The sequence below is a fragment of the Mytilus californianus genome, unplaced genomic scaffold, assembly GCF_021869535.1.
Source record: "Mytilus californianus isolate M0D057914Y unplaced genomic scaffold, xbMytCali1.0.p SCAF_12, whole genome shotgun sequence".
Lineage (NCBI taxonomy): Eukaryota > Metazoa > Mollusca > Bivalvia > Mytilida > Mytilidae > Mytilus > Mytilus californianus.
The window spans coordinates 6,660,286-6,680,215 of NW_026262604.1; the positions used below are offsets into that span (position 1 = coordinate 6,660,286).

Here is a 19,930-nt window from a genome sequence, read left to right on the forward strand (position 1 = left end):
AACCTCAATGTAGACAGGCTAGTGATACAATAGTTGAACTACAAAGACCACTCGGCCACCTTTGAGTTCATTCATAATTTGTATTCACAGTAACACTTGTATTTTGAAAATAGCTTTGAGACATTTGTTGATAATATAACGAATTTCGAAATGAAATGATATGAAAATAATACAAATAATGCAAAAACATGCACAGCACACATATATAAATGTCTTGTGTGACAAAAATGGCTACCATAAAAATTACTGTAAGTTCATTGCGATTGTTAAACAATGAACAAAAATGTGAGACCAACTGTTCGCGATGTCAGAAAATGCTACATTCAAATAATGCTATGAAAATTTCAAATGGAGTTTTTATTTTTACAAAACCTTTCCTTTGCAATTTACAACAAAAAACATAACAAATTTTTTGGAATTTACAGTCTAAAAAACCACACAGTGTGTTGATAAATTGTGTAATCAAATAAGCTTACAATAAAAATGTCAAAAATACATTTGATTAAATTAAATTTGCCCTTCCATGCATCTGAAGATAAGATCAATTAAGGTCATTTTCTTAGAACCATAAATCATCTTAATAGTGGTTCTAGGGAAATTAACTTTAAAAAAATATTCTCTTGATGTACATGGAAGAGTAAATTCCGTTTAATTTAATATATTTTACTAGCTGAAAGCTTGCATTTTGAGAATATTTGAAAATGTCACTTTCGGTCTCATGATTGAGTATATTTTGATATGTCAAAAATAAAATACTTCGCCAAGCGCAGCTGGATACGACCGCAGAGGTCCAACCCTGAACAGTTGGGGCAAAAATGGACGCAATATTCGCGCTTGATACAGGTCTGAATTTGGATTGTAATTAAATATTTGACACATAAAAGGTTTCTGACACAGAATAACTGTAGTCAAAGAAAGTAGAATTGGTTATATGATTTGAATTTATATTAAATTTTTTGCTTTTGTGCAATACACTTTGCTGTTGCGAATTGACCCCCCTCCCCCCACAAAAAAAATAAAAAATTTAACTCCTTTTTTTTTTGCTTTTGTGCAATACACTATGCTGTTGCGTATTAACCCCCCCCACCCACAAACACATTTTTTTTTGCAAAAAAAATAATATTTGAAGAATTTTTCTTTTTAATTTCTGAAATCTGTAATGGATTTTTTTGTAAAAAAAATAAATGATGCAATGTTTGCAGATATTTTTACTGATCTTCCTTTATAAATATGCATTTCTTTAAACATAACTTAAAAGCAGTGTGAGGGAGGAGATGAAAACGTTGTATTTGGATTACATCCCTTACACTGCTTTTAAATTGTCTTAATTGTTCATTAACCATTACTTTATACATAATTTAAAAGCAGTGTAAGGGAGGTAATTCAAAAACAACAAAAAGACAGAAAATTCAAGAAAAGAGTTTAAGTGCCAAGTTGCCTAAGAATCAGTCAGAGGTGAAAACATGAAAAACACAAACCCATTCCAGTTTACATTAATTTAAGTTTAGAATGTATAATGTTTCATGAATATATCATTCCTTTCCTTTTCCTGTTCTGGTATTTTAAGATTTAATTTGGTTGAAATGTACTAGAAATTAACAATTAAGGGGAGCTAAATCAAAAATTTGCTATCATTGTAACCAAAAGTTATCTAGGGATTTCTCAAATTACCAGACACCTAGAAAAGAAAGACCTACCTGTTATAGCTCATGATGAGAGTAAATTCAGAATAGAATGATTAGGTCAGCAGGTTATTTTCTGCAATGTTTTGAAATTTTCGAAATAATGTAAATTGCTTAAAAAGACTGGCACTAAACACAAATGCTTTGAACAGCTTTAGGGTGTATGTCAATATGACAGCATCATTAGGGCAAACAAAAGTATATGTGTGGTTCCAGGTACATCCCGGAAAAAAAAAAGGGTCGGTAGGTCGGCAATTTTTTTGAATTTGAATTTTTTTTTTGGATTGTCAAAATCCTGAAAAAAATTGTGTGATAGAGTCAGATTCCCTGTTGAAAGTTCGCCATTTTCCATATGTTTGGTTGAAAAATAAACAGATATGTTACATTTTTTGTTAATTTTGTTGCATTCCGTTAAGAATTTGCTGCATTTTAGCCATAGTGGATACTTCTAATGGAAACTCAGATGACAGAAGTCTTTGAATTTAATTATCTAAATTCACATTCCACAACATTTAATCGTTCAAAATAATTTTTCAGAAATGGAAAGAAAAGATTTAGGATCGGGGGTTTAAACTAAGGTCAGTTGGGTAACTGGAACCCCACATATACTTTTATTTGGCCTTAGACACAAAGATAAATTTGTTTACAAAAAACAAGACATATCACACAAATAAATAAAAACATGCTATTGAGTATCTTCCAAAGTATTCCTTTCTTCTACTCTATTCATGTTTGAATGTCCACCATTTTCAAGGTTTGATTGTCCAACATTTTCCATACTTGCTTTTTTCTTTAAAGATGTTTTCCTTTTTGGTTTTGAGACCTGGAAACAATGCAAAAGTTATATATAGATATGATCTGCTTTATCTTTTTGGGCAATAAAAGCTATAAAGATGGATGCCTAAATGTTTCAAATCTAATTCCCTGAAATGTCAATTTAATTATCTAGTTCATGATATACTGAAATCCTTTTAATGTACATTATTTTTGTACCCTTCAAGTGTTTTGTTTCACTGATCGTTATTTAAAAGGGAAGGATTGAGACTTTGATTACCTGTGTTAAGGGTGTTTGCTATTTCAAAATAACAAGCTTTTTTAAAAGACTGTTATAAATTGGTAGTTAATAAATACATGAAATAAGGGAACTAAAAAAAGCAGAAAAAAATGAAAGATCTGTTTCCTTGTTTTTGAGATATATATAAGCCATTGAAAATTAGGGGAGAAAAGATTCTCTTTAGATTTTGCATACATTGAACATTGCCACCTTTTTTCTTTCAAAAACTAAGAAAAAATAACAAGGATTTTATATAATTTTCAAAAATGGCTTTTAAAACTATATGTAAGAAAGTAATGATAATAAAAGTAAGGGTTAGCAGGCAAAATGTCTAATGGCACTACATGGATAAAGCCAAAGGATTCCAAATATTTGACAAAAATTCAAAAACAATATCAGAAAATATCCCTAAATTATTCACTACAGACACTTATCTACTGTTGAAGACAGTGGATCGCGGTGATCCATTTTCATTACTATTCAAATAAGACAAAGTATACTCATACCACATCTTCTTATATCTACTTAAATAAGATTCAATATATCACCACTTCATTTTAAATCATTTTGTGGACTGATTGTATCACCACAAAGTTTTACATATCTGTGAACTGACTGTACTCACAGCTTGTATTAGACAAAAGAGGGACGAAAGATACCAGAGTGACAGTCAAACTCACAGATCAAAAACAAACTGACAATGCCATGGCCAAAAATAAAAAGACAAACAGACAAATAATAGTACAGATGACACAACATAGAAAACTAAAGACTAAGCAACATGAACCCCACCAAAAACTGGGGTGATCTCAGGTGCTCCGGAAGGGTAAGCAGATATATGTCACCACAGAGTCCTAAATCATTTTGTGGATTGAATGTACTCAAAACTTATTTAACATACAACATGTCACCATTGAGTTATTTACCATTATGTGGACTATCAAGTTAGCACTGAATTTGAAATTATGTTATTGACTGATTGTACTCACAACTTATTTAATGAGTGTTCAATCATTTTGTTGACTGACTGTACTTACAGATCGCCTATATATTCTCACTGCCTCTTCTCTTTCATTTGGTTCTATTTTCTTGTCATCTAATATCTCTAACCTAGGCAGCTGGCTAATAACATAATATCTAAAAATAAAACAGGTTATTGAATGTCTATTAATAGAACAGACAATTTAGTTTCTAAAAATAAAACTGACGACTCTCTTACAATGTAATTTAAGGTGGAACATACTAAATGGATAGTTATTTTATTCATTACAATTTCAGTATATAGCATTTGACTTAACTGGCTTAAAACACAGTAATTAAAGATAAAGCATATGGATTTGATCTTTTATTTATTACATACATGTAATGTTTATTTATAAAACATGGTGTTTACGAACTCTAATGTTGACTGCTGTACCCCTATTTTTTGACATTTTTACCTATTATGTCTGTTTGTTTTATTCACACATTGTTGTCAATATAATGGAATTTTATGCAACTGTCATACAAGTGAGAGGTTTAACTAGCTATAAAATAAAACCAGGTTTAATCCACTATTTTCTACATAAGGAAATGCCTGTTCCAAGTCATGAATATGACAGTTGTTTTCCATTCATTAGATGTGTTTGAGCTTTTGATTTTGCAATTTGATAAGGGACTATCGGTTTTGAATTTTCCTTAGAGTTCAGTATTTTTGTTATTTTACTTTGTACTTTAAATATTTGATTATTTTTTTCTCAGAGTTGTGTTAGATTCATGTTTCAAAAGAAGAACCTCTGTCCCAGGTTAGGGGGAGGGTTGGGATCCCGCTAACATGTTTAACCCGCCACATTCTGTATGTATGTGCCTGTCCCAAGTCAGGAGCCTGTAATTCAGTGGTTGTCGTTTGTTTATGTGTTACATATTTGTTTTTTTCGTTCATTTTTTGTACATAAATTAGGCCGTTAGTTTTCTCGTTTGAATTGTTTTACATTGTCATTTCGGGGCCTTTTATAGCTGACTGTGCAGTATGGGCTTTGCTCATTGTTGAAGGCCGTACGGTGACCTATAGTTGTTAAATTCTGTGTCATTCTGTGAATTCATTTATTTTCGTGGGTATCAATTTTCGTGGATTCAGGAAAACTTGCACTTTCGTGGATATTTGAATTTGTGGTTTTGATAATCTCTGCATACAAAGCCTATAGAAAATTTGCAATTTGTTATACATTTGAATTCGTGGTTCAACTGTACCCACGAAACCCACGAAAATTGGTATCCAACGAATAATAATGAATCCACAGTATGTCTCTTGTGGAGAGTTGTCTCATTGGCAATCATACCACATCTTCTTTTTTATATAATATTGAATGAATCATTAGAATTGAGAATAGAAACAGGGAATGTGTCAAAGTGATCTAAGGACAGAAAAAACAGCCCAAGGTTACCAATGGGTCTTCAACGCAGCAAGAAAATCCCTCGCCTAGAGGCTTGATATAAAAACATTCCAATAGAAAACCTGGCTTTAGATTTAAGAATCACTGTAAATCCTAATTATTATTATTGTGATAAAAGTTATTTTGAAAGAGTTTATTGGTGTGTAAACTCAATCAACTACCTACACTGAATTAAGGTGGTACCAAACACCTTGACTAAAATTAATTCGGCTCGTTTGATTTTCATAAAATTTTGACAAAGTATTTACTTTGACCCTTTGACAAATATAAAAATTTCAAAAAACTTGAATCACACACTTTATCGGAAAAATTTCATTGGAAAAATAGCAGTTTGACAAACAACTAATTTTGATCATTGAGAAGCTTAATATTTCCTTAACAATAGAACGTGATTAAAACATTCAGCTGATTTTTACAGAGTTATCTCCCTGTAGTGTTATGTACCACCTTAAGTCCAAAAGAAAAATTTGTGAATTGGAACAGAAAAATGGTGTTGATTAAGAAAATTTGGGACAAAAAGTAATTGGGGGTAATAATTATAAAAAACATAAAATATTTTCAATAAATGTGATAATATCACCTTTATATGGAGTAAAACAAACAAAAGAAGTTAATTACCAGATCTTCAGAGAAGACGTTAATCTATATCTAATAACAATTGGGAGATAAATCCATTCACTACAAGGTCTTTAGAGAAGGTTAAAAAAATATCGAATGCCAGTGGGGAGATAACTCTATTCATTACGAGGTCTTCAGAGAAGATGTTAATCTATATCCAATGACAACTGGGAGATAACTCCATTCATCAGATGGTCTTCAGAGAGGACGAAAATATATATCCAATGTCTGTGGGGAGATAACTCTGTTCATTACAAGGTTTTCGAAGATGTTAATCTATATCAAATGTTAATGAGGCGATAACTCCTTTCTTTAAAAGGTCTTCACAGAAAAAAATATAAGTCCAAATGTCAATGAGGAGATAACACTATTCATTACATGGTCTTCACAGAGGACAAAAATATATATCCAATGTCTGTGGGGAGATAACTCTATTCATTACAAGGTTTCCACAAAAGATGTTAATCTATATAAAAGGTCAATGAGGAGATAACTTTATTCTTTAAAAGGTCTTCACAGAAAAAAATATATATCTAATAAAATTGAGAATGGAAATGGGGAATGTGTCAAAGAGACAACAACCCGACCATAGAACAGACAACAGCAGAAGGTCACTAACAGGTCTTCAATGCAGCGAGAAATTCCCGCACCCGGAGGCGTCCTTCAGCTGGCCCCTAAACAAATATATATACTAGTTCAGTGATAATGAACGCCATACTAAACTCCAAATTGTACACAAGAAACTAAAATTAAAAATAATGTCTGTTGTGGCATAACTCTATTCACTTCTAGGTCTTCCCAGAGGATGAAAATATATTTCAAATGTCAATGAGGAGATAAATCTATTCATTAAAAACAGAAAATCTTTATCCAATGTTAATGGGAAGATAACTCTATATATATAATGTAAATTTAATTTCATTATAAAAAATATACTACATTTGCAGTGAATAGCTTACTGTTCATGTTTTATTCAGGTTTTGATTCATTGGTTCCATTTTCAATATGAAACACAAATAAAATTTCTAAAGATTACCCTTGCATCTTATAACCCTTATATATTGCGGATTGATTGATTGATTGGTGTTAAACGCCACTTTCAACACTATTGTGCTATTTCGTGGTGGACAGTTTTTATTGGTGGAGGAAGCTGGAGTGCCCGGAGAGAACCACCAACCTTCGGTAGGAAAACTGATAATCCTAGTCAATTGAGATTAGGGTCTAGTGCACCTGCCCCGAGCAGGTTTCAAACTCACAACCTCAGTGTTGACTGGCTAGTGATACAGTAGTTCTACTGTTTAGACCACTAGGCCACCAAGGACCCTATATATTGCAAAATAACCTCATGTGATCCCTGTAAAAATGAAATATATCCTGTATTAATGAAATATAATCAAATATTGTGTCGAACTAATAACATAATTTATCTTGTAAATACCTCCACATGATCCCTGTCAAATGAAGTTATTTTAACTGATGGAAGATAACTCTATACATTATCTTACCTATAATCCATAAATTGTTGATATGTTCCACCATTGAAATAGCTTGGAGCTGCTTCATTATTCATCATGGATAAAATTTTCATTTTAGGACAGTTTTTACTAAGAGTTGATATAAATGTACCTGTAAATTAAACAAAATCATTATCAGTAACTTGATCTGGTCAATAAAGATTCATCTTTATAAGCTTCACAAATCAGAGGGATCTCCTGTAATTGAAAAATAAATTATTTCTTACTTCATAAATTTTTGTATTTTCTTTTTCAATAAACAAGATAAACATATCAGTAAATCTTTTGAATTGTATGTTTTATAGCTTAGTATAAGGTTTTGCTGACAGTTGACAGCCATACAGTTCCCTATAGTTGTTACCATACTCGTCATTTTGTCTCTGGTGGATAGTTATCTCATTGCAATCATACCACTTCTCCTTATGTTTATATAAAATTTAAATTCCAAAAGGCAAAGAAGACTTCAGTCAGTTTTGTAAACTGTATTCTTCTTGGGTTATTTTCAGCTAAATTGCTCCACACATATTTATATATATTTTCCTTTTAGATCTTTTGACTGACCTGGGACAAGAAATATGCAAATCCAGCAAATTATGCATGCATGTTTCAATGATGTTTACCCAATATATCTACACTTCCTATTATTTACCAGGTGTTACTTAAGGATGTTCGCTCCTCTTGTTTTTGAATTTTTGCCAGATATTCGGAATCCTCTAGTTTTACCCATGTAGTGCCAATAAAAGTTTTGCCCGCTAACCCAAACTTTTCTTTTCATAATTTTGTTACATATTGTTTAATAAGCCATTTTTGAAAATCTTATAAAATCCTTGTTAATTTTTCATAGTTTTTGAAAGAAAAAAGGTGCCAATGTTAAATATATGAAAAATCTAGAGAGCCTAGGTTCCCTTCATATTTTCAATGGCTTATATCTCCAAAACAAGAACACAGACCCTAAATTTTTTTCTGCTTTTTAAGTTCCTTTATTCATATCCTATCAATTCATAACAGTCTTTTAGAAAGCTTGTTTTTTTGTTACAGAGTAGCGGACATCCTTAAATAAAGTAAGTTCATAGCCTAGGTCCCTGTCATCTGCTATCATTGAGTTATTCTGTACTTTTTGTTAGTACAGCATTTAATTTATAAAGGAGGATAATAAAAAAAGATTGATTTTTTTTTCATTTGTTTTAAACTGATTTTTATGGTTTGTTCTTATGTTGTGCTGTTACACCACTGTCCAAGGTTAGGAGGAGAGTTGAGCACTCACAAACATGTTTAACCCCGCCACATTCTTTTTGCGCCTGCCCAAAGCCAGGCCTGTAGTTCAGTGGTTGTTGTTGGTTCATGTTTGCCATATTTATTTTTCGTAAATTGTTTTGTTATAAATTAGGCCGTTAGTTTTCTCAATTGAATTGTTTCATATTTCTCATGTCGGGGCGTTTTATAGCCGACTATACGATATGGATTTTTCTCATTGTTGAAGGGCATACGGTTGCCTATAATTGCTTTCATTCACTTAATTTGAACTTTGTTGGTGGATAGTTGTCTCATTGGCAATCATACCACATCTCCTTATACTCTGGGTAATTAAGATACTAACAGAACCAGTAATTCAGGCCTGATCACAAAGAACATACAAGAAAATAGTACCGGTACATATCATAAACAAAATAGTTCCTACACATAGTTGGTAACTTTGTCAAAAAGTAAATTATTCGGGTAGTTTTTTTTATCAAATGCAGGGGTTCAAATTTGCTTTGAATAATAAAAGGTCAAGGACCATTTAAAATTATCAGTGAAATGTCCTCCATATGAAATTCAATGGTTTTGTATAAAGCATAAGTGTAAAGAATGGTAGGTACTTGACTTTTGTAATTCAAAAATGAAAAGCCCCCTCCTAGAAAGACAGGTCCTGGACTTCGGACCCACACTAATTTGAATCCTTGAAATGAAAGCTAATGGACTTGGGATCATTGTAGAACCCTTGCTGAAAGTTTCTCTTGAATAATAAAATAAATACTAGTATATGAAATTATGATAGGAGGCCATATTTGCCCTGTTACTCAGATCAGAAGTACCCAACTTCCATGAACCAATGTGCTCTAATATGCAATTACAGCAGGTATGTTGAATTTTTCAGCACAAGTCAAGATAAGGTATAATTTTGCTATGAAATGACTGCCACTTCATTTGAACTTAAAACAAAATAGCTATAAATGTTTGAAATTGCATTTAATTAGACATTATTTAACATAGAAAGCAAAGGGGCTGTGAATTAGTGGTTTTATTCCTCATTCGTACTTGAAGACCAGATATGCTTTGTGGTGTCTCATTTATTTTACTTTTGCTGTTGTGCTGCTGTCTCATTGGTGTTTACTCCAAATCTCCTTGTATCCACAATGCCATGTATGATGACAAGAAATTTGTGTGTGGCTCTAAAACTTAACAGTTACCGTGGATTCGTTTATTTTCATGGGTACCACTTTTCATGGTTTGCAGAAAACTTTCATTCACATGGTTATTTGATTTCGTGGTTTTTCAAGTCTGCATACAGCTCTTTAGAAACGTTGTAATTCCTTGAACATTTAAATGTGTAGTTTACATGTACCTACGTAATATATGTATATGTAAATTAGTATCCCACACGTAATAATATCAATGAAATCAAAGTTGCTGCATTTGTGTGCACCTGTCCTAAGTCAGGAGCCTGTTGTTCAGTGGGTGTTCTTTGTTGATGTGGTGCATAAGTGTTTCTCGTTTCTCGTTTTTTATATAGATTAACCATTGGTTTTCCTGTTTGAATTGTTTTACACTAGTCATTTTGGGGCCCTTTATAACTTGCTGTTCAGTGTGAGCCAATGCTCCATGTTGAAGGCTGTTCTTTGACCTATAATTTTTTACTTTTTACATTGTGACTTGGATGGAGAGTTGTCTCATTGGCACTCATACCACATCTTCTTATTTCTAGTAAATACAACCTGTCAGGAACAACTTTTTTGTGATGATAAATTTAAACTTACCAAGATTTGATATTTTGTTATGATTGACCCATAATGTATGAAGGCAAGGCATCTTGGGTAATTTGACCTGTGAATTGATTCCATTGTGATCTAATATAAGCGTTGTCAAGTTTGGAAAATCTATCAGGAAGCGTAAGTCTGTACTGAAGGTCAAGGATCATAATACAACCAGTCATAAATGATAATTAATTTTCTAGTCATAAGTTAATTCAATATGCAGGAGATAAACACAGCTCATGTTGACCTGTCAATTGTGGGCAGCCCATTCCATCCATCTAAAATTTAACTGCAGATGCTCAGTCAATGTTTAAATATAGGTATATTGTCCAAAAAATTTGACATTTTAGGAAAAGAGTTTGCTTGTAGAATTCATAATTTGAAATATCTTTGTTAACATGGAAAAATTGCATGAATTCTCATCTGACTTGTAGTTTTTGGTTAAAATAAACATGGGAGGTAACTCATGACATCAAGTATTATAATATCCGTTAGTCAGAAAATTTTGATTTGTTTATGTCATAGTTGAATTATCAGTTTTTTTTTAGGTTTGCAGTAAAGGATATGAGATCTTGTTGTTTGTCAGATCAAGTTCCTCTATTTCAGATCCTTGTTTTATCAACTGTACTGGTATTTCTGTTAAACCCTGAAAAATAGTAAATTTGTTGGCATGCAGACATGTCTCTATGATATATGAATTTCTTATAAATACACGAAAACAAACCCATCTGATATCATTGCTTTTGAAGTTTATAGAATTTATTGAAAAATTAAATGCAAATATATGCAAATGTCACACCAAGATACTGCAAAAACTGATTTTCAGTTGAAACACTTTAAAAATTTGATTTCACACACAATTGTATCTTAATTTTTTTTTTTGTTATTTAAAAATTTGGTCTTGATGACAAATCTTTGATAGGCTAAATATTAAATTTATCACAACTTTTTCAGACTTTAATGTGCTTTTTCGAGCTGAACATAAATTTTTTTTTTTATTGCACTTTAAGGATGTACTTAGGTGAAATGAAAAAAAATCTAGAATTTAAAATTGATACTATAAGTCAGAAGAGCATTAGTTCAGGAACAAAATAAACTAAAAATAACTAAATTTAATTTTTAAAAAATGACGGGAAAAGGCTGACTAAGACTTTTACCTAATATATGCATTGGTATTATTTGGGTCTCAAATCCAAAGAAAAGAAATCTAGAATCTGCTTAAATTTTGGTAAATGACCTTTTATGAGCTATTTAAGTCTTATATGAACAGAAAAATGGGTGTTATAAAGCAAAATATTTTACCCTGTATCGTAGGAAAAAAACCAAGGAGTCCGAACATCTGACAAAAATTCCTAAATCTGACTTAAGTACATCCTTAATTCATTTCCTTGATATTCAATAAATCATTACAAAGATACCCAGAGTTATGTTGTAATCAGGGTAAGTAGTTTTATAGCAGTTGTGCCATAAAGTTGTGTTTCATCATGTTCATTGTACAAAAAAATAAAGAAAATTAATGATTGCTTATAAAAATAAAATGCTTCGCTGGGCACAGCTTGATACGACCGCAGAGGTCGAACCCTGAACAGTTGGGGCAAGTATGGACACAACATTCAAGCTTGATACAGCTCTGAATTTGGATTGTGATTAAATATTTGACACAGCATAGGTTTCTGACACAGAAAGAATGTGGTCTAAGAACTTCAATTTTTTTAATTTACCTATTATGGTCCAATGTCCAAAATCAAAATACATGGTTAGATTCAGTATATCAAAGAACCCCATATATTCAATTTTTGTTGAAATCAAACAAAGTTTAATTTTGGACCCCAACTTGGACTAACTTGAAAACTGGACCCATAATCAAAAATCTAAACACATGTTTAGATTCAGCATATCAAAGAACCCCAAGAATTCAATTTTTGTTAAAATCAAACTAAGTTTAATTTTGGACCCTTTGGACCTTCATGTAGACCAATTTAAAAAACGGGACCCAAAATTAAAAATCTAAATACACGGTTAGATTTGGCATATCAAAGAACCCCAATAATTCAATTTTTGATGAAATCAAACAAAGTTTAATTTTGGACCCTTTTGACCTCAATATGAACCAATTTGATAGTGGGGTCCACAAATAAAAAATCTAAATACATGGTTAGATTCAGCATATCAAAGAACCCCATATATTCAATTTTTGTTAAAATCAAACAAAGTTTAATTTTGGACCCTTTGGACCTTAATGTAGACCAATTTGAAAACTGGACCCAAAATTAAAAATCTAAATACACGGTTAGATTCGGCATAACAAATAAATAAATGTGGTCAAAGATTTTACAAATCTAATGTGCCATACTGGTCTTCCTTTATAAATATGCATTTCTTTAAACATAATTTAAAAGCAGTGTAAGGGAAGTAACCAAAACGTTGTATTTGGATTACCTCCCTTACACTGTTTTAAATTATCTTAATTGTTCATTAACCATTACTTTATACATAATTTAAAAGCAGTGTAAGGGAGATAATTTCAATGATGTATTTGATTTATCTCCCTTACACTGCTTTAAATTATGTTTTGTACTAAAGTATTTGTCCATTAATGAGGACAACCTTGTTTTTCCCCCTTTTTTGCCCCTAATTCTTAAACGGTTTGAGCAATAACCCCCCAAAGCAAATCCTAACCATCCCTTTGTGGTATGGAAACTTGTAGTATAATTTCAGAGAGATCCATACACCGTTACAGTTATTGTCTGGAAACTAGAAAATGCTTATTTTTGGCCCCTTTGTGGCCCCTAATTCCTTAACTGTTGGAACCATAACCCCCAAAATCAATCCCCACCTTCCTTTTGTGGTATTGAACCTTATGGTAAAATTTCATAGAGATCCATTCACTTAAACTAAAGTTAGAGTGCGAAAACTAATGCGTCTTCGGACGATGGCGCGGGACGACGACAACGACGACGACGACGACGCCAACGTCATACCAATATACGACCACAAAAATTTTTTTGCAGTCGTATAATAAGTTGGTTTTAGGCATTAGTATATTAACCTGAAAAAAAAAAAACATCAATCTGTATTTCATCTATATACAACTTCTAATTTAAAATCAGACCAATATCTATAAACACACCAAAATGTCTTGACAATTGCTTTATTGTTTATTTTTTTTTAAGATCAAAGACAAAGGAGAGGCGAAAGATACCAAAGGGACATTCAAACACATAAGTGGAAAATAAACTGACAACGCCATGGCTAAAAAAGAAAAAGACCAACAGACATATAATAGTACACAAAACACAACATAGTAAACTAAAGACTGAGCAACAGGAACCCTGGGGTGATCTCAGGTGCTCCAGAAGGGTAAGCAAATCGTACTGTCAAAAGAATATAAATAGGAAGGAAATGCCTGCTCAAACCTTTGTTCTTAAAAACCTTGTGTACAAACCTATGACTTATTTCAAGTCAATATCTGTAATGCTAAAGAAATAACCTGGAAAATTGATTTATAAATGTATTATAAGAATTACAAACAAACTTTAGACTGGTATCCATTAAAAAAAATACCTGGTAAGCTAAACTGGTTCTTTTTTCTGACATCTTCATTTTATTTAATCCATATGTTCATTCATCACAAAGATCACAAACATTTTCAATTTTATCTGAAAAAAAAAAAATAGGGAATAGGATCATAACCAAATCATTGTAGAATATAAAAAAAACTATAGACAAAGTATTATACTGTAATTAATTTGATATTGATTACAAAATCTCTATATTACTGTTTTTTTTTCGGTTTTCATTTGTTAATGCAGGATTTTGAAAAGGCTGGTTAAAGTCTTTGGCATTTTTTTATGATTTGACAAAAAACAGCTGATTCTAAGAAAACATGGAACATTTACTTCATAATGTTCAGAATTACATTACAATTTTTTAAAAATAGTCCATAATCCTTCCTAATTAATTTTCTATATGTATAAATATAATTTGGTTTCTTTTCTCTTTGGGTTACTGTCTCAGAAACTTGCAACCTATTGGTCGAAGACCAGTTACAGTCAGTTTCCAATTACCATTACCATGATTACCTGGCAATTTATGCAAATACGAATGTGTTGCATAAGTATGACATAGTGTTTGGAAATTATGAAAATTATAATCAATTAATCAGAGTACATGGACAGCAAGCTCAATAGATATAGGAAGATGTGGTATGAGTGCCAATGAGACAACTCTCCATCCAAGTTACATATCATAAAAGTAAACCATTGTAGGTCAAGGTACGGCCTTCAACACGGAGCATTGGCTTACACCGAACAGCAAGCTATAAAGGGCCCCAAAAAATTACTAGTGTAAAACCATTCAAACGGAAGAACCAACGGTCTAATCTATATAAAAACGAGAAACGAGAAACACGAATGAACTACATAAACAGACGACAACTACTGTAATCAGATTCCTGACTTAGGACAGGTGCAAACATTTGCAGCGGGATTTAACGTTTTAATGGTACCAAACCTTCTCCCTTTTCTGAAACAATAGTATAACATCACAACATAGAAAAACACACTATAAAATATCAATTGGAAGGCTCAAATTCATTTTTAATTTGGAATAATTTTTTTTTTAAATAAGTATGCAAATAATGTTGACATTTAATTTAGAAACAATAGTACTCATCCGTATGAATTTACAAGATGTGAATGAAACATTAATAAGACAGCATATGATACTTGTACATGTCATATTCAGAAATAAAATTACCCAACATGCAGGACGCAGGACTGTGGACATGAACCTTGCATTTTTTTCTGCTTTTTAAGTTCTGCTATATATTATGTATATACATGTACTATCAATTTATAACCGTCTTTTAAAAAGCTGGTTATTTTGAAACAGAAAAGCAAACATCCATTCCTTGTTAGAAAGATTGTTGCTTGACTTATGTCCAGTGGCAATTATTTCATATATATATATATATTAAGAAGAAAGAAACGTTAGACCTTCCCCATTAATGGCCAGAATGTTAATGACAAAATGTTTGGTTCATTTGAATACCTTCTTTTTTTCTGAACAACAACAACAATATACAACATTAATGTCCTGATTAAGTGGCAGCTATCATTTAGTGGCTAGATTCATAAGCGAGTAATAAACTGGTTCTCATATCCATAAAATACTGCATCAAAATGGCCAGACTAACAATCCTCCTTTATTTTCAAGGGAGACCAGTATTGTACTAGCTGAAGTTACCCTCTTTATATCATTATTATATATATAAATCAAATTATATCATTAGTATATATAAATCAAATTATATCATTAGTATATATAAATCAAATTATATCATTATAATATATAAATCAAATTACAAGTAGATCATTTATTGTTACTATGTTCCAAAGATCTCATAAACATGTTTAACCCCGCCGCATTTTTGCGCCTGTCCCAAGTCAGGAGCCTCTAGCCTTTGTTAGTCTTGTATTATTTTTAATTTTAGTTTCTTGTGTACAATTTGGAGTTTAGTATGGCGTTCATTATCACTGAACTAGTATATATATTTGTTTAGGGGCCAGCTGAAGGACGCCTCCGGGTGCGGGAATTTCTCGCTGCATTGAAGACCTGTTGGTGACCTTCTGCTGTTGTCTGTTCTATGGTCAGGTTGTTGTCTCTTTGAAACATTCCCCATTTCCATTCTCAATTTAACTGTTTACTTCTTCTTCTTCCGAATACGGGAGTAGACTCCTAGGTAGGAGTGTAAAACTTCCCGGAACTTGTGTGCTATGTACATATGGACTTAATTTAAAAATAATATGACAAAGAAAAATCATTAACAATAACATATATACATTATGTACAGTGGCTTTGTAGTTTAATAAGTTGTTGTGGATCCTTCAAATGTTAGAGTGGATATGCCACTTTTGAAGGATTCCAGGGTGTCAGACATACCTATTGCTTCAGGTAGTGAGTTCCAGTCCGAAATAGTGCGAGGATAAAAAGAAAATTTATAGAAATCTTTATTTGTTGATATTTGCCTACCGGTAAATTTATGTTTCCCCCTAGTACGTCTATCAGATATTGTTAAATTGTCCTGAGGAACTTCCACTAACCCCCAATTTATTTTATATAGCATAGTTAATCTAGCTTTTTTCCTTCTTATTTCTAAATTTTCCCATTCCAATGATTTAATTAAATTTGAAACTGCTCCAGGTGATCTGTCTTTATAATCATTGAAGACAAACCTGGCTGCCTTACGCTGTACCTGCTCAACCTGAGTGATGTGTTGCTTTTTGTACGGATCCCATACAGGGGAAGAGTATTCGACGACTGGACGGACAAGTGATGTGTACGTAAGGTTTTTAACCTTACATGTGCAGTTTTTTAAGTTCCTACGAAGAAAACCTAAGGTTTTATTTGCCTTACAGGTAATATTGTTTATATGTGTTCCCCAATCAAGATCATGGCTTATAGTTACACCTAAATATTTACTGTCTTTTACTGCTTCTAAAACATGATTGTGCAATATATAATCAAAAGTGGAAGGTTTACTTTTTTTAGAAATATGAATAACATAACACTTCTCAGGATTAAAATTCATTTGCCAGTCCTCTTCCCATTGTACTAAACTAGATAAATCTTTTTGAAGTAATTTGGCATCAGAACTATTATTAACATTTCTATACAATAAACAGTCATCTGCAAAAAGTCTTGCATTGCAAGTTACATGTTCGGGTAGGTCATTAATAAAGAGTAAAAATAATGTTGGGCCTAAAACTGTTCCCTGAGGGACACCAGAATCAACAGCTAATTTTGAAGATTTAACACCATTTATTAGTACCTGCTGTTGCCTGTCAGCTAAAAAGTCATTTATCCAATTTAAATTTTGATTCCTAATACCATAAAAGTTTAATTTCTGGGCTAATCTTTGATGGGGGACTTTATCGAAAGCTTTGGAAAAATCTAAAAGTATAACATCTATTTGGTTACCATGTCCCAATGATTTTGCAAGATCTTGTAAACTGATGATAAGTTGGGTCTCACAAGACCTTTTACTTCTAAACCCATGTTAACTATCATTTAATATGTTATTTATTGTAAGATGTTTCCTTATGTTGCTTGTTATAATGTGTTCTAGAATTTTGCAACATATTGCAGTTAATGAAACTGGTCTATAATTAATAGCGTTATGCTTGTCACCTTTTTTAAATATTGGTACAACATTAGCCTGCTTCCAATCAGTTGGGATTTTACCAGTATCAATAGATTTTTGGAAAAAGAATGTCAAAAATGGAGACAATTCTTCTGCAAAATTATGTAAAAAAATGCTGGCAGATTATCAGGGCCAGTGGCTTTGTGTGGATTTAAGTTTTTAAGTAACTTTAATAAGCCATTATTACTAATAAATATGTCTGGCATAGTGGGGTTGGGACTTGTACCTTTATTTAGCATAGAGGATGTATCTTCGGTAGTAAAAGCCTTTTTAAATTGTTCATTTAGGATGTTAGCTTGTGTATTCGGCTCACTATATAATAAGCCATCCTTTCCTCTTAATGGTGAAACACCAGATGTTTCTGTTTTTTTACTTTTTATAAATTGCCAGAAAGATTTAGGTTTTTCTTCTAACTGGGGGCTAATTATTTCTTGCATGTACGTGCTCTGGGCTCTTCTTATTTCTCTTTGAGCAGTAGCTTTTAACTTTTTATATTTATCTTTATGTTCTTGTTTACCAGTTTTTTTAGCTTTGTTGTAAGCTTTACGTTGTTTTTTACATAAATGGTCTATATTCCTATTTGCCCAAGGGTTGGTGTACTTAGATTTAGTTATTTTGCTTGGTACATTATCATCTATTATTTTATTACTACCTTCTTTGAATTTATTCCATAATTGGTCAATATTTAAATTTTCATTAGCCTGAGATATAAGTTCAGATATAAAATGAGATGTTATGTCTTTTATCTTTTTAAAATTAACCTTTTTCCATAAATAAATTTTATGTTGTGATTGTTTAGATCTTTGGGGCTTGCAGATTGCATCCACTAATACAATATCATGGTCAGATATACCTGGTATGGATTTTATTTTTGTTATCAATGCAGGTTGGTTTGTGCAGAAAAGGTCAAGGATATTATCTTTCCTAGCTGGAAAATCAACCATTTGTTCAATGCCTAAGTTGTTCAGCATATCTATAAATGCTTCATTCAGCTCCTTAGTATACAATGAGCCAAATATATTTTGCTCTGGCCATTTTATGTCTGGAAGGTTAAAGTCAGCACCAAGCCAGACATGCCAGAAGGTGGAATTTTTAAATTTTAATTTAAGTTCATTAATTTCAATGATCATTTGTTTGAGATAGTCTATATCATTTTTATTTGGTGGTCTATATGCAGAAATAATAACTAAGGATTTAGTATCAGTTATATTAATTTGGGCAGCAATAAGTTCTACATTTTTGCTTTTATATACTTCTTGGCAAATAATACCTTTTTAATGGCGATTTATACACCTCCACCTTCATTTCCGACCCGGTCGTTTCGGAATACATCTTCAAATAGTGTGTTTGGAAAAATTTCAGAAGATAATGCATCTTTGTTTAGCCAAGTTTCATTACCAATAATAATATCTGGTTTAGATGACGTTAATAAATTTTCAATTTGAGGAACTTTATTTTTACAACTTCTAAAATTGATCTGAAGAACTCTTAATGAGTTTTGTCTATTAATATTCTTATTTTTTAATTGCTGCGTTACTGGTGGTTTTGGTCATTTGTTGGTGATGATGTAGCAACTGGGTCTCCAAAATTTTCATGATTATCATTTATATTGAAGCTTAAGGAAAAAGCTGAACTATCAGAAAGTACTGAATATGAGTTAGGGTTCAAAATAGAATTACCTGATGAGAGGTATGATTGAAAAATGGTTCTAGAGTGATTAGGAGTATCACAAATCGGGCATATCCAAAGTGCTGTCTGTGATTATGAATTTCCAAACTTTTCATACATAGATGGACTTATATTTACACATCCAATATGACACCATTTATCGCAGTTATCACTAACAATAGCATCACTGTCCCAGGTACACTCATGCGAGCAAATAGAGCATGGATAACTGGAGTCATTCAAGTTTGATGGGCCAGGGTTGGTTTCAACCTGGTTGCTTAAAAGAATTCTAATCAAAAGATGAATGTGGCGATCTGATTTGCCAAAAACACATCTATTTTTAAAATTGGACACATGCAAGTGCCAGTAATAAATCTGGGTAGATACCTCAATTGTTGTGTCACATTGAAGGCTGATAGTGATACCCTCATATTTGTTGGATTCTAGTATATTATATATGATTTATAGCAAATCACGACTAAGCTATGTTTAAACATTTTGACAGAGTCTTAAGTGTCACAAAAATATAATCAGTGAAGAGAAGGATGGTGACTCTCATACACATTCATAACATGTTTAATGTTTACAATGCTTCTATTCAATTATTATCATAAAAGTAATATTTACGTAAGTTGTTGATTGTCGCCTAAACAATATTAAAGTCGAATTATTGTGTTAAGCAATTTAATTTCAGTGATGGCCTAAGTTGAACTGTCTACCATTTTGAACAAAATTAATGTCACA

The 19,930-nt window shown here is 31.9% G+C and overlaps 1 protein-coding gene across 1 annotated transcript; it reads right to left on the reverse strand.

Annotated features, from left to right (window-relative positions):
• Positions 1–1,391: 1,391 nt before the first annotated feature.
• On the reverse strand, positions 1,392–19,919 carry LOC127721282 (leucine-rich melanocyte differentiation-associated protein-like). Its single transcript, XM_052227966.1, has 7 exons — positions 19,814–19,919; positions 13,879–13,973; positions 10,881–10,960; positions 10,318–10,457; positions 7,292–7,412; positions 3,774–3,873; positions 1,392–2,505 (listed from the first exon to the last, which is right to left on the reverse strand). Exons 2-7 carry the CDS (start codon positions 13,915–13,917, stop codon positions 2,368–2,370), a joined length of 618 nt encoding a protein of 205 aa, XP_052083926.1. The 5' UTR covers positions 13,918–13,973; positions 19,814–19,919; the 3' UTR covers positions 1,392–2,367.
• Between the last annotated feature and the right edge of the window lie 11 nt (positions 19,920–19,930).

What these genes read in the sequence shown, in the direction of transcription:
- LOC127721282 (XM_052227966.1), bottom strand. Translation starts at nt 13,917, where the DNA reads ATGAAGATGTCAGAAAAAAGAACCAGTTTAGCTTACCAG. An exon ending in CTGACAAACAACAAGATCTC is followed by an intron (nt 10,458 to 10,880) that starts ATATCCTTTACT and finishes GACCTTCAGTAC; the next exon opens with AGACTTACGCTTCCTGATAG. An exon ending in CAACAATTTATGGATTATAG is followed by an intron (nt 3,874 to 7,291) that starts GTAAGATAATGT and finishes TTTTATTTTTAG; the next exon opens with ATATTATGTTATTAGCCAGC.